At 36.6% G+C, this 24473-nt stretch overlaps 1 protein-coding gene and 1 long non-coding RNA gene across 4 annotated transcripts in view; one reads left to right on the forward strand and one right to left on the reverse strand.

Moving 5' to 3' along the window:
- Positions 1-24473, reverse strand: part of LOC116278760 (uncharacterized) — a 565251-nt gene that overhangs the window by 485553 nt on the left and 55225 nt on the right. The gene's annotated exons all lie outside the window — the stretch shown is intronic.
- On the forward strand, positions 10328-15561 carry GPR85 (G protein-coupled receptor 85). 2 transcript variants are annotated; one of them, XM_006206150.3, is made up of 3 exons: positions 10328-10942; positions 11098-11215; positions 12327-15561. In XM_006206150.3, exon 3 carries the CDS (start codon positions 12497-12499, stop codon positions 13607-13609), a length of 1113 nt encoding a protein of 370 aa, XP_006206212.1. In that variant the 5' UTR covers positions 10328-10942; positions 11098-11215; positions 12327-12496; the 3' UTR covers positions 13610-15561. The 2 variants fall into 2 exon arrangements, with proteins under 2 accessions (XP_006206212.1, XP_015096321.1); XM_015240835.3 differs by having other exon boundaries at positions 11101-11215.

A 24473-nucleotide genomic window follows, 5' to 3' on the forward strand; every position in this document is an offset into this window, starting at 1 on the left:
TTGAAATCTAGGTATGGAAAGAAAGTTTTCTATCCAGGGAGAGAAGTTAACTAATCGCTTAGCAGAGAAAAGGCCCAGAGTCACTGTGTACTTTTATAATAAGCAGTCTATAATTGGGAGCACATGAAGTGAAAAGAAAAATCACATGTTCTTGGATATTCATTTTCAAGATTATTCTTATGGTTTTCATAATGGAAATTAAGCACTACTTATCCAGTGATTCCTACATTTGTTATTGTTAGTGATCAACAGTAATCATAACTATCAGGAGACAGTGTTAATTTGATCATTATTACAATAATGATTGGATTATTTTCCTCCTACCTCTCTGCTATTCCTTTACTATCTTCTTAACTAGTTCTTCTTGCTCTTCTGATGCCTTAATGTTTATTCATTCTTCAAGCATCAGACTTTGGCCTTCCCTTCTGCGTATACTCTTTCTTAGAGAATTTCCTTTCTTCATGCTGCCTTCCTCAGAGCATGGTCCCAGGGCTTCCATCATGAGCAGACAACTCCATGTACATGGCCCTGACTCTCCGGGCTCCAGGTCAAGACCAACCACCACTTATAAACGATGCCATTTGAATGGCTGGCTGTTACCTCATGTGCATTTGCTAAAATTAAACTTATCTTCCTATCAAATCATAATGCTTTGTCTGATTTCTCTCCTCTATCTCCGTGTGTGTGTGTGTGTGTGTGTGTGTGTGTGTGTGTGTGTGTGTGTGTGTGTCCCTATCAATCTACTAGCCAGCCAAGTTTGAACTTGTTCTACCTACACCTAGGCAATAATTCTGACCTATCTTGGTTCTTTCTCATTACAATTCTTTCCATTGACTCTTCTATTACTCGTAATCACACTTGGACCATTTTTCATAAATTGAAATATTTTATAATCCTAAGTCTCTGGCTATGATCAGCCTGGCAAGGAGACAAAAATACGGGGTTGGGTGAATTATAAAGACTAAATCAGTGTTTTTCATTGTGTTAGTTAGATATCTAGGCTTCGCAGAGCTGCCTTGGCAGCTGCCAAATCTAATAATAAGAGATCAACAGAGTATCACTCCAGCCCCAATTCCACTTCATCCACAGCAGCTCCACCATTATCTGTTTTGTGTGAATTCCAAGTGTGAGCCCATCTGAAAAAACTTGTACCATTACCTTAAGAAAAAAAGTTCCAAAATTACTATTAGGTGACTTTTTATTAGGTGACTGTTAGGTAACTTCTTCAGGCCCCTCTTATCTTTAGAATTCAAGTCCTATGGAATATAGTAATATAATTATTAGGAAAGTGATAAATAAAACCCTAGTTTAAGATTCTACTTATTAATATACATCTTTAGAGCAATTCTTGCTCTGGCAACTTGAGGGGTTTGAATAAGTTTAGGGTGAAAATACAGGAATTATTCTGGGTTTCCCAACAGTCACCAGGAGGAAAGTGTAATAAGCCGCTAAGAGTCCACAGCATCTGTGATGTAGCAGGGAAGCGTCTCCAGGACAGCACACTTTCCAAAGTCCATAGGATCCCAGCCTTCTTCCCAAACTGAAGATCATTATGCCCATACGCTTTCCGCAGCCCATCTGTATTTAAACAGAGAGACTGGATCTATGAAAAGAGGGAGTTCCCGGGCTCCTATGTTCCATGGAGATATGAATTTTTTTTTCTTTTTTTGCTTTTGCTTTCTGTTTCATGCAACTTTGCAACAGTAAGTAAATAAACAAATAGGGTTCAGCATGTGTTCCACTGTAGAGTGAAACTAGCTGGTTTGGCTGTCAAGATATGGAAGACAGAATGCAGTACAACAGGTTCTGGGTATTTAGGTCCAGAAACTGGATGCTGAGAGAAACCCGGCAGGAGGGGTGTCTCAGAGCCACCTCACACAAGAGGGCAGCAGAGGCTTCATGGGGCTTCAAGCCTTGGCAACTGATTTTTCTTTTCCAGGCTGGTCACCAACTTGACATTTATGCACCTGATTATCTCTGAGTACGAGATTCACTTCCCCGAGCTTATTACTCTTACATACACATAAAGACTTCAGGCTTGATGGCTCAGAGCTGGTTTATGCACTGAAATTGTGGCTAGTCTGAATTAAGATGGCCTGTAAGTGCTGCCAAGTTTCAGTCCTCCAGAATAAACAGGACTTCAGCCCACATAGTCTTTCACCCTAGAGTATCAGTAGATTGGTTTATTGTTCATATTTTTGTATTCTATTATAGGCTATGTTCAGAATAACTTTTTAGTAAAAAGTCAAACAAACTCAGAATTAATGCTAACTTTATTCTCAAAGTTATGTACATACACACATACTAGGCACTTAACTTGCTCTCTTGATAATTTTCAGGGCTGCATACTTTTTCAGTTGACTTGGGGCTTTCTGGAACATACTGTACTTTATTTGTATTTGAACACATTGTGAGAAAAAGAGTTCAACCATAATATATGGTATAGCTCCTGAGGGGAAGGAAGAGATTATTCTTTAATTCATTGTCAGAGTTACATATGTACTTGGAGATTTATTAGGAGAAATATATGCAAATGAAATGGCAATTAATTCTTAGATACAATGATCTTTTTTAATGGAAACATTTACTCAACTAATAATGACTAATTGCCTACTATATGCCAGGCACTATCCTAGGCACCAGGAACACAAAGATAATCAACGTAGACAGAAATCTTGCCCTCATGAAGCTCTGCAGTATCAAAACTACTGAGAAAGTTAAAAATCGAACATATGTGTATATGCCCAAGATAGAGGGTAATGTTGGCACACATCAGTCTTGAGCTTTTTTGACTTTTTACTAAAATATCATTTTGAACATAAGTTGTAAGTAGGACCAAAACTTCAGTCCCTCTCTTCCCCAAATGTCAGTGTATGTATGATCTTCTATAGAAGTAAGACTCATCATGAAACCCCAGCAAGAATCTCACTTATTCAATGCCAGATGGCACAAAAAACAAGCCATTTATAGAGTGGATGACAAGTAGGCTATATACAAAAGTGCTGTCTCTGCATGGTTCCTGGTCTTTCAACCAAGTGCCAAGGATTTATGTGCTTCATTCCCATTAGCATTTACGGGAATTAATAGTGCATCAATGGGGAAAAAAATTTTTAACTGGAAAATGAAATCTTGAAGAGCCCCTAGAAGGAAGTACACATCTTACATATGTTTTTGATAAGAGCCTTTTAAAGCTAAATTTTAAAACTATTTAGGTTGTAAGGTGGGGAGCAGATTAAGTATGTGCTGACTTGGCTTAACAGAAGCTGAATGTTGAGGTTTCATGGTGCAGTGGAAAACATGCCTTGCGATGGATATCTACAGACAAACTGGCTTTTAGTCCCTGACTTAAGAACTTACAAGCTTTTTGGGTGCAGAAGGACCAGTACAGGTGAAAGTGTTTTATAACAGGCTAAGCAGTAAATACATCTGAACCTGCATACAGGGTATACTTGAATCAATGAATACTTAATGGGCAGAGAATTTTAAATTTTATATGATGGAGTTGTTTTTAATTAACTGACCAGATTTGCTATGAAAGAAATGCCAAGAGACCATTGTTCCATTAGAAGAAACCTGATAGTAAAGACCCAGAGCTTAAAAAGACCTGTGATTGTAAAAGGATTTAATACAAGTAGAATAAAATGACAGCAGACCCGGAGCTATGTACCACAGCCCCATAGTGACCAGAGGACACTACACCAACTAAAACTGCCAGAAATGTCCATATTAAGAAGTCTCAAAGGAGGACTTATTTAACTGGACCTAACACTGATCTATCTCTCTCCAGCTCACTTAGACAACTGCTTGCCCAAATGACAAGCAACTATAATCAGAGCTCTGTTCTACAGTTTAAATTCCAACTAAGTGGTATGAAATCCATAGTCAAAAAATATTTCAAATATTGGAACTCTTGGTGTGGAACCCTTTCAATTTCCACCTCATAAGACTATTCACCTGCCCACCTCTATGCAGCATAGTGATAGTTAAGGAGATGATAGTTAACAGCTGGAAGTACAGATTATATAGTCTGTCAATCAAGAGTTTACAGTTGGTATTTTGCATCTCTAGAAACAAGGCTCACATTTTTCATAATGCATGCAAGCAACAGTATACCTTACACCCCATGGAAATGATTAATGATCCATTAACGATAGCTGTGCCAGAAAAAAACTGCTATAAATCACATTCCAACTGCCAATACAGGATGCCATGATTCTTGATCAGATAAAGGAGAAAGGTAATCTCAACCAAATTCTGTACAGTGAAATTGTATACACCCATCCCTAGTCATTACCATCCTCCAAAAGTGGACTAATATCCTGCTTCAAGTTACTGGAAGCATTGTTCTATGCCCTCCTTGTCCCAGGGATCACAAACTCTGTCATCAGCCCTGGCCTTTGTTCAAGCGAAGAGGACGTAAAGAGCGATTTAGCTTTTTTATTGTGTTTAATTAGTAAGATGAATCAGCACTATTTTATAGAAGAACCTCTTATGTTCAGCTCTAATTTATGCCTGGTAAAGGAGGGAAAGGAGTATCTTCTAAAAAGAAGACAAAGAAAATGCAAGAAAAGTTAATCCTGATTTTTACCTAAGAGTAATATCATCCTTGTGAAGTCTTTTTCCAAGTAGCTAAGTGACTAGTTTCTGTTCCTGTCTGTTCTATAGATAATTATGAAAATCCATTTGCAAAATTAGTAGAGTATTCACCAGCTGAAATTTCCTTTTTATATTACCAAGTTTTCACTTCTGTATTGATAAATCAGATTTAATTTTGTTTTTAGGATACACCACTCTTTTGGCTATTTAAAAATTAATGATCATAAGTCCAAAGCCAGATAAAAGCTGAGATATTTTGTGATGTATTTGAGCACCAAGTTAGGAGTTCAAAGCATGAAATATATGCTCTTGGCTCATAATCTGCATGAGAGACATTGAGTTATTAAAAAATGGCTTGAAATTACTAAGCAATAAGGCAAATAAAGAGTCATGTAAATCCTAATGTAATAAGGCAAAGAAGCAAACAAAATTCCCCCCAAATCAGAGTAAATCCTTGGGCAGGAAAATTTTCTGCCTATAATATAAATAATGATCCCAACATTATTAAATTAAGAAAACATGGAGTTCAGCTGGAGCCTGTGTCACTGTTTTTTTGTTTTTTGTTTTTTAAATATTTTTCTTTTATATTTTCCTCCCAGTGCTTAGCACAGCACCCTTTATGTGGTAGGTTCACAATCACCCATTCAACAAAAAGTGTGGCGTGTCCTCTGTGTGTCAGGTGTGGATACCAGGGAAGAACAGGGCAAAACAAGATAACATCTGAATTTTCATATGGTTCATACTCTGATGGAGACTGCGACATTTACAGAATGAATGAAATAATGTTGTGGCAGGACTTACTCTGAAGTCCTTTATGATGTAAAATTAGGCAGATATTATCACACTTCTATTTTCAACAAATGTCAACCAAGTTAAAACAGTAGCCATATTTAGGAAGTGTGGGAATTTTGGTTTTGTCTTTGTTTTATAGAATTCTTACTCTGTAAAGAGAAAATTATAAAGTTTTAAAAATTAGAATAAATGAAAGGGAAAGGGCTAGGCAGAAAATCAGAATGCTGGATTGGACAATTAATAATGGGAAATTTTTAAATTAGAGTCCAAGGTAACATTCTTTACTTTCAGCCATGCTTTAATTATGCCCATTTATCACAAAGCTAAACACCACGAAAGCTTAAATAACCATAATCTGCTCGTATTATCATATAACTAGTGCTTAAAATGATAGCCCTAACGCACTAGGTAACTTCTGAATAATCAAAGAAAAAAATGACTTATACCTCTTGAGTTTTTAAAATTATAATGCATTTTTATTCTCTGAAAATTTATAATCCATATATTATAATACATATGACTTTCCATCAACCTGAATATTAAATTAAACTTCCCAGTTCTTATTTTACCAACACACAGACCCACACATATGCACATGCACACACTCCACACTCACGCTCATGCCACACCCACATGGGTCACTTTTCTCTTTTCCATGGTTGAGACTAACTTCATCTAAAAATAAATAAATAAAAAGACAAAGAAGAATGAGACGATTTATAGCATCTTAATAGACCAAGGGCTTTTGATCAAATCTCTAAAGTTCTAAAGTAGAGAAATTTACATTTGCTCTCCTCATTCACAAGATCATATTTAAATAATGCATAATAGAAGAAGAGTTTTAAAGACCTCCAGAAGAAAAAGACATGTTATATTTATGTAAATAACTAACACTGTTAATAAAACATCAAGAGAATTCATTAAATCCTTCATCACTAACAGTGCTGTTATTAATAGCAAAACAGTTTGAGCCTGACCTTAGAAGCCTGTAAGTCTTTGCCCTCTCACTTGTTAATCCCTTTCAGTCTGACTTGCTCTTCTGAAACTGCTCTCTCCAAGGCTGCTAATGATTTCCTCACCACCAGGACCAATGATATCTGCTAATCTCTCATCCTTTTAAACTTCCTAGACCACCCCCTCCTTGAAATTCTCTCCTCCCTCAGGTTCTATAACACTCATGTTTCCTTTCATTTCCTTCTAGCTCTGGTTCTTCCATGTTCCTTCTTCTTTCTTAAACGTAGGCTTTCTCTTAGCTTTTTAGTCTGTCCAGAAAAAGAACAGGCATCTTTGTTAATTTATTTAAGCTTAATCTTCTCTCAACAGTCTCGCCCTTGGTAATGTCATCCAAATTTACCCTCGATCCACCATTACTTATTTGTAAGTACTTCCTGAATTTGTGGTCTTCACTTCCAACTGCATATAAGATATCAGCATTTGAATGTTCCACCAGCATTTCACATTCACTTGTCTAAAATTAACTCATTATCTTCCTTACCAAACAAGCTCCTTCTTTTTTAACTTTTGCTGCCCCTGGTTAATGGATTTTCCTACCTCCCAGTTATCTACTCTCCAAAACTTGAAGTCAATTCTCACTCTTCAATTTCGGTTGCTTCCCTTAGCTAATCACTTAATTAAAAAAAAATGGCTTCTATCTCCTTTTGCCAATCACATCTATTCCTTTGTTTCTGTTTATTTCACCCCCTCCACTTTTACCAGTTCAAGCTTTCCCTACATTGATGCAACTACCTGTATACTGATCCTCTCTCTTGATTTTTCCTTTTCTGCAAGATCTAGCACAGTGATTCCTACACAGTAACCTCAACAAATGTTTGTTAAATGAATTAAATAAAGGAACAAGTTTTAAAGTTTTCCAAGAGAAGAAAAATGTCAACATAAATGTCTGAAAAGGTAAATAGCTAATTTTTTTAAAAGCTTGGATCTTAAATTGAGAAGAAAAGTCTTAGAGATACTAGCTTCAAAATTAAAAATATATAAATGGAACCTGTTCTGTTACAGAATAAAAAGAAAAATCTGACAAGTGAACCTTTTAGCATTTTGGAAAGGAACATGGCATATACTTAATCTTCTTAAAACTTACTAAAATTCTGAAGAAATCCTACTGTTTGGGGTGTTCACAATTATGGTTATTCCAAATTCCCAAGGCATAATTTTTTAAATCCAATGGCAGTTTTTTAGGTCTAGTATATTGTTTCACCATTCTGTTCCTCAAGCACATGGAGTACAAAGCCCTAGAAACTTTCAGTTACTTAGATGTCACTGTGAAAAAAAGTCACTTTTGTCACAGACTATGAGGTGACATTTCTGTTGGTCACTTGGTCTAGGTTAGTGAACTTTTAAAAATAATCTATTGGAATATGTTTCTATGCAAAGTCCCTGATGAGGGCCGTTCTTACCAAGATCGCTTCCAGAAATTTTATAGAAGTTTCTTTCTCATATATATAGCTTTAGATTTTGGTAAGGATTGGGACTATCAAAGACACGTGTTTTTAAAGGTTTAATGTAAAGTGGGAGAGATAGTAGTTTAAACAATCACAAAAATCTTTTCTTAGAATATTTATCCTAGCCCATTATTCTTTATAATTTGTGAAGGACTGTTTACTTCCTGACACATTTTCACATAATGCATAGAACAAAAATACTGCATTTATCCATCATGAGACTGTACATCATCTGGCAAAAATCTGAAATGTCCAATTAATTTTGAAAAGAAGCTAATTGCTGCTTTAAATTTAAAAATTGTATATATTTATTATAAGAACCAAATTAAGAAAATTACATCAGTCTTCCTAATCCACTAATCAATATAGTAAATGTAATATGCCAAGAACTTAAAAACCTTTAGACTCCGAACTTCAAAGTTTTAGAATACTTCAGACCCACAGTATAAAATATTTTGTTGTTTGTCTCTTTACTCTTAACCTGACAGTCAATTTTTCTATGTTTGGAGACATAAGGAATCAAAAGAAGTTATCTATGATCAATAAAGTTATGACCTGAACAATTTGAAGCAATAATTTTACATTTGAGAACTTATAGGTGATATGAAGATTTTGTCAGCTATTAAATATATTTTCTTAAATCTCTGTTGACGGAAGATGTAGGCTTCAATGTTTTTTCCAGTAGAGTTAATGAACTATATGGAAAATATCTCATTAATTTCTTAAGCCCCCTTGTGAGGCAAGAAAATGACATTCTCATCTAACAGCTGGAAAAACTGAACTAGTGGGTATAACTGCACTCAATTGCAAAGGAAAATAATAGCCTAATATACCCTGAGTTGTAGATATGAAAGAATGTTGCATACAAATATCCTCTCTCTTATTTTTAAAGAATCAATACCTGCTTCTTAAAGTTTAAGGATAAACTCTTGGATCTTGGCCCTGTACCTTTTGGCAGAGTAAATTATTGCATCATGAACAAGCTGTGCAGTCACCTTCTTAATTTACTTTTAAATAGCTTTTCTGTAATCCATATAATCTAAGATTAGGCCAATCAGGAATCTTCAGCAAACTTAAGTCACTTATTCTATAGATTTTTTTAACTGTAAAAATTCAGGAAATAACTCTTTGCTAAGTACATTGGGACACTAATTGGGAAGTAAAAAGGAACAAATTGAACTGATTTGTGGTTCCACAAAAGTAAATTTGATGTTTCACTCACAAGTTGCAAACCATCATATATTTTTGAGCACTTCTGAATCTATTTGTTTAGTAAAAATGTGGAATATTTCACTAGAATGGAAATGCCTTCAAGTTACTTCCAGTACTGCTGTAGAATTGATTTTTCTAGGTTCACAGAATGCCAAAGTTAGGTTTTATATATACTTTATACATATATACATATATATCTTTTAATCATTATCTATTTTTTTTAACTGGGTTTAGGACATCCCAAAACCAATCAGTGAAATATAACATCATTTGTAACATCATTTCAGTATTACCAACATAGGGCTTTGTGTAATGACTGTGACATCATGACAGTGAAGTATTCATTTTTAAGCTTTAAACAGAGAAGGCTTTACCTCGGTATGTCCAATAGAAATACAATATGTAAATTAACCCATATTATCTGTATGCTGATTGGCTTGAGTTCCTCCGAATGTCACAATCTCACCACCCAGCAATGAGGTATTTTACTGCTGTCTGGAGATCAAATTATTGCTGTAGAGAAGTAGAGAAGATCTTTATTTTTTTGTTTCATTAACAGATTATTATAAAGCAATAAGCATGCAGGAAGAGAAGTAGACGTTTTACACTGGGAATTAATGAAAGCATGTCTGCTTGTTTTTTGCCAAGTGGGGGATTGTTGTCGTTTAACATCTTATACCACCCCCACAAACAAAATTCTTCCGAAATGGTTAAATAAGGAAATGCATGATTCCAGAGCCATCCCTAAGTGCCCAAATGTCAGGCTTCGTGGTGTCTTGTAATATCATCGGACCTTTTGGACGGGTGTAAGTTTTATGAATTCGTTATATTCCCAGTATTTTTCTTCCATAATAACAAAGGGGGGGGAAGGAAACTCACACATACACATAATCGCTGTGACATTACCAATCTATGGGTCAGCCGTACTTGCAAGAAAGAGAAAGAAAAGCTGTTGCTCAGTGGGGTGAAATGCAAGGCATAGTTGTTTAAAATTTGTGTAAGCCTGATTCTTTAGTCATATTCGTTAAGGGAGAATGGAAGTAAATCATTTTGCAGTTGTCCTCTGAACTTAGCTTCTCCCTACTTAACCTGTATCTGCGTGCACTGGAGAACAGAAGATGACTAACAAAGACAGGGCTGCTCTAACCTGCTTTCCCTTCTCCACTGACAAGATTCTTCCTGACTGCGCTTTTTCCTTTTTTAAAAAATTTCTTTTCTTTCTTTCTCCCTCCTCCCTCCCCTCCTCCACCCCCCCCCCCAAGCTACCAGCTAACCTGCAAATGCAAAAGTCTGCTGGAGAAATCATTAAAGAAGAAATCGAAAAGAAGCTTCCAATGCTTTGGACCACCCTAAAAGAGCATGGAAGAAATTGTTTGGGGAAAGCGAGCGTTCCAGGAAGCTGAAGAGGGGGAGGGCACCCGGGCAAGGTGGCTTCTCCGTGCGCTGCCCTAAGGGAAAAGGATGGGCCTGAGGTCCTGGACGAGCCTTTCCAAACCCCTACTTCCAATGCAGGGAGAGAAAAGTTAAGAAGCAGCCACAAGGGGACAAAAGCCCAATTTTGCCAGTTCTACAGGACAGGATATTCAATAAACCCAGCCAGCTCTGGAAACGGGTCGGTGCTCCTGTTGGCTCCACAGAGGCTGAAGTAGCCCCTGCCGCCGCCCTCGCCGCCACCGCCGCCGCCGCCGCCGCGGCCCCTGCGTTACTGGGGGAGACGGTGCCGCTGCGACAGGGGAGGACGCGGCTGGAGCTCAAGGAGGCTCCAGCGCGCAGGCGCCGCCGAGCCCTGCCTGGATGCTCAGTCAAGGCACTAAGGCAAAAAAAAAATCAGCAATTTATAGAAAGAAGAAGCTATAGTCTGTCGGGATATCCAACACCAACAGGTAGGAGGATATACTCTCTGCTAAGTTTGGGGGGGAGGGGGCGCACAGTGTTGGTGAAACTGCAGGTTCACCGGGAGAGAACGCTCCTTGAGTTTTGTGTTTTTTTTTGACAATAAACTGCATAATGGAAGTACATTCAGACAATGCATCTTCAGTAGGGCTTATTGAGAGCTCCATTTCTGGAAAGCGTTGCAAGACTGAGGAATATCAGACTGCGAATCACCGGGAACAGTTCCCTTGCAGCAGAGAAGCAATCTCTCTCCCCATCTTCGCGTATGTAATGCATGTCTCTCCCCCTCCCCCTCCTCCACCCCCCATTATAAATCCAGGGGTGGCGGATTTCAGGTTTCGTAATGTTGCATGATGCGATCGGTATTTACCAGGGGATGTACCGGTGGGGAAATTAAAATCATCGAACGCAGTTTTGCCTGGGCTTCCATCAGCATATTGTCGGCAAGTGAGAAGTGGCAAAGGAAACACGCTTCGTGGGAATAACAGAGGAAGCCTATTTCCCTGGTGGGGCTCCCAGGCACCTAGGAGACAACGTGCATTTTGTTTTAAAATGAAGCCACTTGCGATTTTGCAACAAAGATTATCAGTGTAAATGGGAAAAGCTTAATTGCCCAAGAAATACAGGTTCATGTTAAATTCATTTGAATCCAGGCAGCCAAGGTTTACAAATGGAAGTGCATTATTCCTCTGGGTGTTTCCCTGACCAATATTTACATTAACCATGTTTAATAATCATGTGGGCTTAAAAGAGAAAGGATCTGCCAAAAATGGGGGTGGGGGGGTGGGGAGCGAAAAGACAAAAGATTAAATCACATCAAATCCTGGGACAAGTTCCTATTAATTTCGAAGTCTAATGTTGAAATTATGCTTTAAGATGAATCAACAAATATTCCTCTTATATTATGCAGCATGAACAGGGGCATCTGAATTAAAGACATATATTTTGCAAGGGTTCTTCGGATCCATATCAGCAGAGAAGCTGCCAGGAAAACACTGACAGATACTAACAGACCTCACATAAATGTGGGTAGTCTCCCCTCTGTCTCCTATTAGCAGTCTTGTAGATTCCATTGCAACACTAGTGCATAATTCTTGGACTGGCATATTTTACAACTGGGGAACATTTTATTCCTTCTCTCCTAAAGGTACCCAATCAAATGTATGTTCTTTTAAATAGGGACATTTTAAAATTCATCTAGCTCAGAAAAACAAGCCAGTTCTCCGAAATCTCAAGCAAAAATACTAAAGCAAATAATATTATTCAAAATTAAAACTTTATTATCTTCCTCATAACTGAACAGCTTTATGTTAGCACTGCCTGACATCATTGCTCGTTAACTTAAGAAATGATAGCTCTTTTTTTTTCCCCCAGATATTCTGATGGCAAATCAAATGGAAGAAAAGAGGAAGCATGACTGCAGATCGGATCTGTTCTCTTTGTGGATTACATTTTCAGTAAAATGTATGGATCTATCTTTTCCTTGTTCTTATATCTAGATCATGAGACTTGACTGAGGCTGTTTCTTTATCCTCCATCCATCTATGGCGAACTATAGCCATGCAGCTGACAACATTTTGCAAAATCTCTCTCCTCTAACAGCCTTTCTGAAACTGACTTCCTTGGGTTTCATAATAGGAGTCAGCGTGGTGGGCAACCTTCTGATCTCCATTTTGCTAGTGAAAGATAAGACCTTGCATAGAGCACCTTACTACTTCCTGTTGGATCTTTGCTGTTCAGATATCCTCAGATCTGCAATTTGTTTCCCATTTGTATTCAACTCTGTCAAAAATGGCTCTACCTGGACTTATGGGACTCTGACTTGCAAAGTGATTGCCTTTCTGGGGGTTTTGTCCTGTTTCCACACTGCTTTCATGCTCTTCTGCATCAGTGTCACCAGGTACTTAGCTATCGCCCATCATCGCTTCTATACAAAGAGGCTGACCTTTTGGACGTGTCTGGCTGTGATTTGCATGGTGTGGACTCTGTCTGTGGCCATGGCGTTCCCCCCAGTTTTAGATGTGGGCACTTACTCGTTCATTAGGGAAGAAGATCAATGTACCTTCCAACACCGCTCCTTCAGGGCTAATGATTCCTTAGGATTTATGCTGCTCCTTGCTCTCATTCTCTTAGCCACACAGCTTGTCTACCTCAAGCTGATATTTTTTGTCCACGACCGAAGGAAAATGAAGCCAGTCCAGTTTGTAGCAGCAGTCAGCCAAAACTGGACCTTTCATGGCCCCGGAGCCAGTGGCCAGGCAGCTGCCAACTGGCTAGCAGGATTTGGAAGGGGTCCCACACCACCCACCTTGCTGGGCATCAGGCAAAATGCAAACACCACGGGCAGAAGAAGGCTATTGGTCTTAGACGAGTTCAAAATGGAGAAAAGAATCAGCAGAATGTTCTATATAATGACTTTTCTCTTCCTAACCTTGTGGGGCCCCTACCTGGTGGCCTGTTACTGGAGAGTTTTTGCAAGAGGGCCTGTAGTACCAGGGGGATTTCTAACAGCCGCTGTCTGGATGAGTTTTGCCCAAGCAGGAATCAATCCTTTTGTCTGCATTTTCTCCAACAGGGAGCTGAGGCGCTGTTTCAGCACAACCCTTCTTTACTGCAGAAAATCCAGGTTACCAAGGGAACCTTACTGTGTTATATGAAGGAGCATCTGTAAATCTTTAGCCTTGTGAAACACTAACCTTCTCTGCTAAGCAATTGTGGCCTGTAGCCATTTCTTGAGAAGAAAATCAAGAATGGGATCAGCAGTTATAAGGATTTGGGCAACATTCTGCAGTCTTTGCAATAGTTCACCTATAATCCTATTTCAAATCTCAGAGTGATCCTGCTGACTGCCGGCGAAGGTTTGTTATTAAGAAAGGACTGAACCACTGCCCTAAGTTCTTTATGTGGTTGAAAACTAGATAATGAAAGTAGCAGGTGCTAAGTATCAGTGCTAAATGCTGTGTATATCACTACTTATGAAAAAAATCAAAAAAAAAAGATTAGCATTGGACATCTTAATAAATTAAGTTGACATGAGGTAAATGTGTTGATAAAAACTAATTTTAGAAGTTTGAAGACTTTAAAACATTTCATACTATTATTGTTTTGCAAGGACTAAAATATTTGGAGACTTAAAGTACTGTAATTCACTAAAGACATGCCATGAATTATTGGATTATCACACTTTTGAAAAATCGCCTTGTAAGTTTTGGGGAGCATTCCAAAGCAGTATATTGGTTCCAATTAGAGTTTACTTTTTTGTATTAATACATTGCTATTTCTAAATACCACTTTCCTTACCTATTAGTGAACTTGCTAGCATCAAACTGTATAATGTGATTTTTGTTGATTTGGTATAAAGTTTTTCCAATTCATCTATATTTTATGATTACTAGATATTGGTCTGGGAGGCAACATTAATGGTACCAACCAGTCACAACTGAGCACTTCTAATAATGCAGAATAAACACATGTTGCCTTAAAGGGTTATCTAGTATCATTCATCTTATTTATTAGCATTGGAGCAAGTTGGAGTCAAGAGAAATTGAATCAGTAACTGGTCATGGTCATGCATCTGGAAGTGCATGGACGATCATTTAATACTCTTTTTCTTTTTTCCTCACATGGTTTAAAAATTAAGGTGCACATCACTGGGATAATGAGATTTTCTTCTGAGGTGTGCTACCCATTCTAGTGTGTTCTAAGAAGCAGGCAGTTGATGTGTGTTTATATTTTAAGTCAGCTGTCAAGGGGAGACCACAGCCTTAGTATGACACCCTGCACAATTTGTGAAGCATTTATTCTACTGAAGGCACAGTCTTGTTTATACTTTCTGCACATTCAGTGTATTGGTTGTTTAAATTATTTCAGTTTTAACTTGTGAAAGCTTATAATATGATTTCTGGTATTTTAGAAATACATTAGAGTCTGTGAGTCTCATTCTTTAAGATACAGATGTGTGAATTTCAATATAAAGTTGCATTTGCCAAAATTTACTCGTGTAGCCTGTTACTTTTCTTGGAATAAATTTTACATTTTTGGCACTTAATTGGTTTTTTTTTTTTTAACCTGGGAGACAAGCACAAACTAGGAAGATTAGCTTTACTATGGTTTTGTTTTTCTATTTATTTTTATAGCTACTATATTCTGGAACTGGAAATGCGTGAATGATAGGGAACATAAAGCTGATAAACTGACAAACAGTATTATCTGCAAAAGCATTATTTGGTAGCTTATCATACTTATTCCTCTATTTATTCTTACAAGCCAGTAATATTTAGAGATGTATACCTGCTTAGTTCGTTGATTCAGAAGTTTAACATAAATATCACATTTTAGTTTGGGGCATAGTAGAAATTTTGGATTCTAAATATATATATTGTAAAAAGGAATGGTTTACAATTATGTTATGACAAACCAGAAAAGTTGTTATTGTTTTTGTTTGCTAGGTTTTTTTTGTTTTGGGGGTTTTTTTGGGTTTTTTTTGGTACTTGAAAAATAAAATTAGGAATCTAGTGGAATAGAATTCTTTATTGCTACAGTGCTTCTGTAAGGAAAGTATCAATATAAATATAAGCAAGGAAAAATGAATCACTGAAACGTCTCAATGATATATTCAACTGTTCAGTTTTGCTCACATAAGGACAGCTCAAGCTGTGATTTAGTAAGGACTCTGTTTGAACTCATTTTTACTTTATACTGAAGTTGACTGGATCTGAGACAAAGTTTAATGTACAACAGTGAGTTGAATCTAGCAATAAAGGCCCCTTGTTGGTGCTAAAATCACTACCTAAAATACAATAAAGGAAATGTTATCAAAAGATATTCTAATAACATCATGTTTCTAGCTGAAAAAAATTTTCCGTAGAGACATAATTACCACAATTGTATTTATAAAGAACTTTGCTTAGAGGTTCAGATATCACTAGCAATCAGTAGAAAATTTGGCAATGATCCTGAGGCCAGAGAACCAGGTTTTATCAACACTAGCCTCCATTATACAGACAAAAATCTAAGGCATGGATTAAGAGTAGGAGATTAAGGAGTTAAGAGCAACATCTAAGTGAGATTGCCTGATTCCACTGTGTGAGTTGGAATAACACATTCCAACAGCCTTGATAAGTGATTAGGCCCAATGAAAAGTGAATAATGCTGAACTGTGGTGACTTTCATTTAAGCTTCCTCTTGACTAACTTGACATTTCAGGTCAAGGGGCAAGCAATGGGTGAGATACATCCCCAGTTAATCAATGCCATTTGTAAGTCAATGGCTATGGTAGTAATCATATAAAATAAAAGTCTGCTTCAGTTTCTTAATGACCAAATCACATGATTTATTTTGGCACCCATTCCAATATTCAATATTTAAAAACAGTGGGTAACTAATTCACTTTGAAAGTGTTACTAATCTTCAACCCATAAAAATATATTCCCACTGAGGAGTCTAACTTCCCTGTGAGAAGACTCCATTATCAATAATAATGTGTCCCTCTTGGACTAATTATATCTGAACTAAAGAGGCTTTAAATTGTTTTCCTTAATAGTGGTAGTATGTTTGCATGGATGTGTCTATACTATTTCATCTGGTTCCTTCTGCGTATAGTGGATTTATTTGTGAGATGCCTGTCTGGAACTAGGTATTCAGTCTGTGACTGTGGAATCCTATTATGCAGATATTAACTGAGGCAGAAGGAGGTGAGTAACTTGCTCAGTTTCCCACAGAGGCTCCATTTAAATAATACAAAATTAACCATAGTAATTAGATTTAAAAATTATTTGCAGGACAACATACTGACTGAATTATCTTCTTCAAATGTTAGCTGGTTGTATTTCAGCACCGGCATTTTCAATAAAGGTTAACTGATTATCTTTGTTAACACATGGGTATGGCCCCTTATCCATTTGCCTCTATGTCCATGAATGCTAACTGAATTGCTTATTCATTTATTCATTCCTAACAAATACGTGCTGGGCACTGGACTTGGTGCTGAGAGCACAGTGAAAAACAAGAAAAAACAGAATTAAATATGTAGTAGCAACAAGTTACAAGTGTTACAACAGTAAGTATTTCTAAGATGGACGTGGTATTAATGACATAAATAGACTGTTCTCCATTTTCCCTATCTTTCCTCAGTATTCCCTGGGATCTTTTATATATCATACTTCTTCAGTTCAGAGGGAATTCCCCCATTCTGCTCACCTTTTATTTAGATGAATCATCAGCTTGTGTTTAAAGCCCTGAGCTCTCATGTTATTAGTGCTATATACAAAATAACAGCAAAACTTGACCGTTAAAGTCCCCCAATGTCCTGACTGTCCACTTACACGTGAGAGACATTTCAATTCCTTCAAAAGACAAGGGGTGTCCTTTCTTCCAGACTCATACCTTCCTGCAAATTAGCATGAGAATGCCTGAGCAAAGTGCAATTAAAGGAAGGCACTAAGATGCCAGTTCCCAGTGAAACAGGGTGCATCTTTTTTATTATGAAATCATGCCACTCCTTCAAAGTTTTTATTATGCTTAATGAAGATGTGACAAAACTCCCTAACTAACTCCACCATCAATTGTAAACTTTGTTTAGCCTCCAAAATTTGCTTCTATTGCAAGTACAATGAAATGTATTTATAATCATAGAGATATATCCTTTTCAGCTAAGGCATGTAATAGTGAGTTGTGCTGCAACAGGCATTACTGTAGGACAGTTGCAAACAGACACCAAAACTCTTCACTTTTGTGTTTCACCATTAGATAGATTTACTTTGTTCCATTCTTTACTCCACATGTACTGTAGACTGTACTGTTATTAAACTAAAGCAAAGCAAAGCAAAACAAAAACCTCAGCTTATATTAAATACATGTTAAGAAGAAAATAAAGAAGATAAGATGATAAATAGTAATGTTTCAAATACTGGCTAAACACATTAACCAAAGTAGATTGTTACCAGAATTATGGGTTATTTATGATTCTAAAATCTTGAGTTTGTCTTTCTATGCAAAAATGCATTACTTTCACGTTTGTTAATATTCTCTGATGAATGTTTTGAATGGAAATTGCAAGGTCTCCTAACTGTTGCTGACATTATTGTTGTTCTCAATTCTAGGCATGCGAATATTCTGTGACTTTCCTAATTCCCAGAAACTTTCTTTTTTACACCATATTAAAATGATAGAATTCCTCAATTTTGAGGCACAAGTTCATAATTAGTCTACATAGTGGTTAAAATGAAGGTAGCATTTGGAAATGACTGGATTATTTTTTGCCATCTGTCAAAACAGTCAAATAATTTTGCCATCAGTCAATACAGGGCTATTGACAACTGGGGCATTGAAGGAAAGATTGTTTTGGCTAACTTATTTTGCCTTTTACTGCAATGTAACAGGCTCTAAAATTTCTATTTAAACCAGGAGGCTTTAACTTTATAAAAGGATTATATAAATAAGACCTTGTGTTTAAAATAGAGAAGGAGTTTTTATATCACCTCCTTTTGCCAAGGGGATGATGTCCATTAGCTGCTCAAACCCTTTAGATTAAAAGGCTTTTAAAGCCAGTTTTCCTCCCAGTAGATTAAGCAGTTAATACAAGGGCTGGAGCCCTGAAAGGTCCTGGAGGAAAGTAAAAAGAGTGTGTTTCCCACTGAGTGATTGTGGAAAAAGGTCTCAGAGGAGTCAGAGATGGTTTGGGGTTTGGAATTACTCACACCTGAGTAGCACCTCCCTTCCTGGGCCCTTCTGGTGCCACAGGACATCATCCTCCTTAGAAAGACATAGGTTCTCAAGCTTAGCTTAGAGGCAGAAAATAGTTCTTTTTTTTCTCTGCGTGTTTAGAAATTTATAGATTCTTGACATATATGTTAAAATGGACACTGTAATGCATGTCCTAGATTATGGGGTTTTGAATAGACAATAAAATAACATTTAACTTATATAGCTACTCAAGATCATGGAGTGAGGAAGTAAGTCATTTACTGTATCATGGGGAAAAGTTATTATAATACTAAAAGAAACTTTAAAACCAAATTGATAATTAAGCTTCAGCTAGCTAAAGTTAATTAGTTGTTTCTTTTCATAGCTTTAAGAAAGCAAAAAAATCAAATTAGATGAAAGAGGAATTTGTTCTTTCCTCCTCCATCTGAAAAGATGTTGAACTGAGAGAGTTCATTTTCTCCAGGGGAAAAAAAAGGAGTTCTTAAAATCATTTTTAGTAAGCATTTTTACCTAGATATAATTCAGTACAACAATCATTCATCAGGATGAGGGTATAGCCTGGTGGTAGACTGCATGCTTAGCATGCATGTGGTCTTGGGTTCAATCCTCAGTACATCCATTAAAAAATTTTTTTTTAAGGAGTTTAAAAAAAAAGCAATCATTTATTGTGTGCCTACTGTATATATGATCTTGGGCAACCTTTCTATGACTCCTCAATAAAAAAGAACAACAGAAAATACGTCCTGGGGATATTGAGAGGATTCAATCCTCTCCCTGTGAAGCCCTTAGAAGAGAGTCTGGCATCTTAAATAAATTTTACTTTTACTGGTTCTCTCATAGTTCACCATCTAGCATCAGAGACACGAACAAATTATGAGACAATGTGATAAGTGCTGTAAGGGAGACATGTGAGGTAAGTGTAAAAGAAACACAGACAAGGAATTAACTCTGTGAAAATGGGAGAAGTAAGGTGAGATAGAAAAGGTGGCAGCTGAACTCAGTCTTGAAGGATAATTTTAATTTCATCTCCTTGACAAAGTTAGGAAAGGCATTTCAGAGAAAGGAAATAATAAAATGAGCAAACTGTAGAGAGATTGAAAGCTCATGGTGTACTCAACATAAAGATCCACTACGAATCAGAGAAGTTTAGTGTGGTACAGCTGGGGCTTCTGTGCCTGGAAGGGAAGGACCAACATGGCACAGGGGTTACAGTGCACAAGACTTGGAAGTGTAAGTCCTTATTCTAGCCCTAACTTGCTTTATGACCTTGAAAAACTTCATTCAACTCTTTGAGTCTCAGTTTGCTCATCTGTAAACGGAGAAGTAAACAGTAGCAACCACTATTTTTGAGGACTTACTTGGAAGGTTAAATGAGATAATAACTAAGTACTTACTATGAGCAAAAGACTGTTCTTATATGGGTAAGCTCACAATACTACTTATTGTGATTATAGTATTATTGTGAAATATATATATATATATATATATATATACACATATATATATATATATATCTCCATACTCTGCAAATAAAGAAACTGAAGCACAGAGATGTAACTCGCACAAGGTAATTATAGGCAAAAGATGGTTGTAAAACACTCAGGACAGCACCCAGCCCAGTATGAGCATTCAGTAAGTATTGGCTACTGTGGCTGCTGTTACTTTTGCTGTTGTTCATTTTGATAAAATAACTGAAGAAGGTGAGAGACCAATGGGAGCTAAATTGACTGAGCAGAACAGAGCCCCAGCCTTCAGACTTTGGCTCCACCTTGCTGTTCTCCGTTTTTTCCCACTGAAGGAAGCAGAGAACAGTAGTCAGCTGCCTAGCGGCCATCTCCACTTTCACATAGGATCATATTGCCACAGAAATAGGAGAATCCACCTGATCTCTCACAGGACTGTTTAGAAGGACATTACTCAAATGTCATCACTCAAATTTTAAAGTTGTGGGCTACACAACTCATACCACATGGAGAGTTTTACCTAGATCTGGCTCATATTCTTCAATCTTAAATCAGTTCTGTCACATTTTATGTGAAGTGGAGATTTTAAAGGGATGATTACCTTAGGCTGGGTAAAACCTTTTCCCAGAGTCTGTTGTCTCATCTCTCTTTAAAGTCCACCTTTCAGGATCATCATTCCCAGCCACGTCCCAGCTACTTAACGCTTATTTCCCTACTTTGACATCTCTGCAGAGTATTCTGTAACTCTAGCATTTGTAACCATACATTGTAAAGGGATGATTAATGGGGAATATAGTGGCAGAATTATCCCATGAATCCTGCTTACTTGGCATTCATGTATCCATATGGTCCTCACACTTTTCTAACTATTGACTCATTTGAACCCCCCTTACATTCATCCTAATTCAGATCCATTCTTTTCATTTGACTTTCTACTTAACCAGTAATTGTACTGAGGTGATTCCATCTTCTAAAGTGACAGCCACTGCCATACTGCCACTCCAGTCTGGTGATGTTGCTGGTCTCAGTAAATACAGTTCTATTTAATCATCCTGTGCCATGTGGAAAAGGGTGCCAGCTTGGGTGTCAGGCACCAAGCTGCTGACCAGCTATTGGCCGTGGTCAATTCACTTGACCTCTAATTTTCCTCAATTGTACAATAAAGGGGTTGATCTCTAAAATTCTTCCAGTGTAGACAAATCTATATTTTGTCCAACTGGGTCACCTGTGTCCCCAGGACATTAATGACATGGTTATTTCTAACAAACATAGCTTCCCATAGCTGATACTTGTCCACTAAGAGCCATGTCTTATATACAATATTCCAACTAACTAGCTTCCTACCTAAGCAGGTGCAGGCCTAAGCTGATCCCAGATTTTTTGTGACAACACTAGAGAATATAACTAGACATTCAACACTAGAGAATGCCACTCAGTTCCTTGATGTACATTAAAATACTCTTTCACTGGGCTTCTGCTATATTCATGTGCTAACTTCATAATAGCACTTTTAATTTTAATCACACAGACTTGGTGTTCTGCTTTCATTTCAAATGACCAAATTATGGATATTTGTGCCCTGTTATTCCTTTTCATGTCCTATTCTGAATTATAAATAATTCATGTATTTCTTTTAGAGGGCACTACATTTGTTTCATGTTCCTGCTTCAAATATATGAGACTTAATAAGCACCTACTGTATACAAAGAGTTGTTGTGTGCTTTAAAACTCTCTTAATTGAATCTCAGTATTGGCTGAGATTTTAGTCTTAAAGACTTGCAAAGTGAGCACAAAACTGGTTTTCTTTTTGTAGTTGTTTTTGCTATGCTTTACATGCATGAAAACATTGACTTTTAAATTCAACCCAGTACAAAAGTATTTCCCTGTTATTTTTAATCACACCCTAGGCCTGGCTTAGTTTTAAATGGCTATAATTAACGGTGCATTTTTAATTTACAATTTCTGATTTACAGCAACAAAATGATTTAGCTGTCATAAAACACTCATTTTTATATATTTTGGCTTGTTGACTTTTAAGAATAAACTAGTAAAAGATCTTTTCTTATCATGGTAGTAACTTTAAAGCTACTAATAAAGAATTTGGTAAGTAGCATGGGAAAATCTTCATGCATGCTAGAATTCATAAGTCAAAGGAGACAAATATCCCCATTTTCACATGGTCCTGATACATCCACCTTGCACTGGGAATCCTGTACAATGACTGCATCAATGCTTTTAGATATGATGCTACTCAGTTCCATGATGTAGAAAGAACCTGTGTTCTCTGTAGTGCTATTATTTGTTATGTCTGGAAGGTCTTGAGCATTTTCTGCAGTGCCAGAGCTCCAGTGCTTTGTATTTTCATCATGGGCATGAAAAACTGACATTTTTAGGAAGGAAAAATAGCAAGAGAGAGAAAGATATTTTCTACTATATTGAGTTTTGCTGAGGAATATTTGCTCTGTGTTATAATTTTAAGACCAACTTAAATTGTATGTACATAATAAAATAGACCCTCATAAATATTCCACCAAGAACTATTCTATTTTTCAACCAACTAAACTATACTTACATCGATAATCATGAACAATTATAGAGTGTTCATTATAATGAACAGGGGGAAATATAAAGGAAATTTCAGACTCAAGTTCCTCCTTAAATGTTTCCCTATGGCAGAAGACAGAAAAACGTAGTTTAGTATATTTCATCATTAGTAGCAGAAACCAAGATGTAGCAGGACACATGTACATAACTGCCAAAAAGAAGCCACGTAAGAAATGAGAGAGAATGGTAAGGTAGTTCTAGTGATATGAACCAATGACATGAAGGAAAAAAAATCTACAGTCTTCATCAGTAGGAGAGTTTGAAAAGTTTGAAAATATAGGAAAAAAGGGTGGGGCTTATACTTTAAATAGTTTAGAACTGACCTTATTTTAAAGAGCCTTCAGTGTCTCTCTATTGTGTACATAAGATCAAATTTAAACCCCATTATAAGACATTTTATGATACAGTATTGTTCTCATTTATCCATCTTCATCTCTCATTCTTTTCTATTTTCCATTCCTTATGAAAACCATATAAACATACACACACACATACACACACCCCACCCCTAACATATAGGCAGACACTTCTCTTTCTCTCTCAGGCTATCAGCACAATCCAAAGGTTCATTAAAGTTCCATCTTCGATCACTTTACCCACGTTAATTTCTCAGTTCTCCACAGGCCTAGGTTATATGTGATCCGTGTTTAACATGAGATTGTGTTGTTCTCCGATTGCTTCAGATTTCTCTAATAAGATTGTAAGCTCATGGGTCTTGTTATCTATCTATTTTCCACCACCACAAAGTATCCTAGTTTACGACTAGGTGATAAGTAAATGGTTCAAGAGTAGAAATATTATTTGCATATGAGGACTGAAAGCAATATTAATTTTAGAAAATTTTAAATTAGAAATCTTTTTGCCTTGTCCCAGTTGAGATATTGACTCAAATATTATTTCCAGAACAGGCAGAGAAAGAGAGGGAATCTGTAATCAAAATCTGGATAATCCTACCCTCTCCTTTGTAAATGAATATGCTGCTGATCTTTTAATGGCAAACGAACTCTGAAGTTTTCTTTAGTGGTGATGAATTTTGAACTATTCGCACTTTCTCACTTGGCTTCCTTGTGATCAGTTTCAGACAAATGACCTAAATAATCAGAAAGGCTATATGACATTTTATTTATAACAGCTCTGTAATTTTAACGTAAACCTGCTAAGCAATATTGAAGCTATATGTTCAGATTTTTAAAGACTTTTATATTGGAACATTCTTCACATTAGACAATATTCAGAGGTGGGCACACTGTATTAATTAAGGATATCTCTTAATCTATTCTTCAATGAGGACTTTAATACATCAGTTATCATGACTTCAAAAACATCATCATTTAGAAATCAGTTAAGCTGTAGTGAAATTTAAAATAAGGCACATGAATGCATTTTACATCACTAAGAACAAGATCAAGAATAAGAGTCAGGCTTATCAAGTATAAATATATACTGTTTTAACATCAGTACATTTTCCCCAATAATTAAAATAAATTGTAAAATGTATTCTAGAGTAACCCAGTTTTTATCAGATGATTTAAATGCAGTGACTGAAAAATTTCTTTGAAAGACTATTAAGAATATGATCTGATAATTTTATATTCCATTTTTTATGTGCTAAGAATATTAACCTTTGAGTAGCAAATGAATTTTTAATGTATATTTAAGTATACTTTAGAATAATTTCATTTCATTTCAAATATATTGTAGGCTATTAACAACAACATAAATGCTGTTGAATTTGGTGTATGAGGGCAGT

Source organism: Vicugna pacos, chromosome 7 (assembly GCF_048564905.1).
Source record: "Vicugna pacos chromosome 7, VicPac4, whole genome shotgun sequence".
Taxonomy (NCBI): domain Eukaryota; kingdom Metazoa; phylum Chordata; class Mammalia; order Artiodactyla; family Camelidae; genus Vicugna; species Vicugna pacos.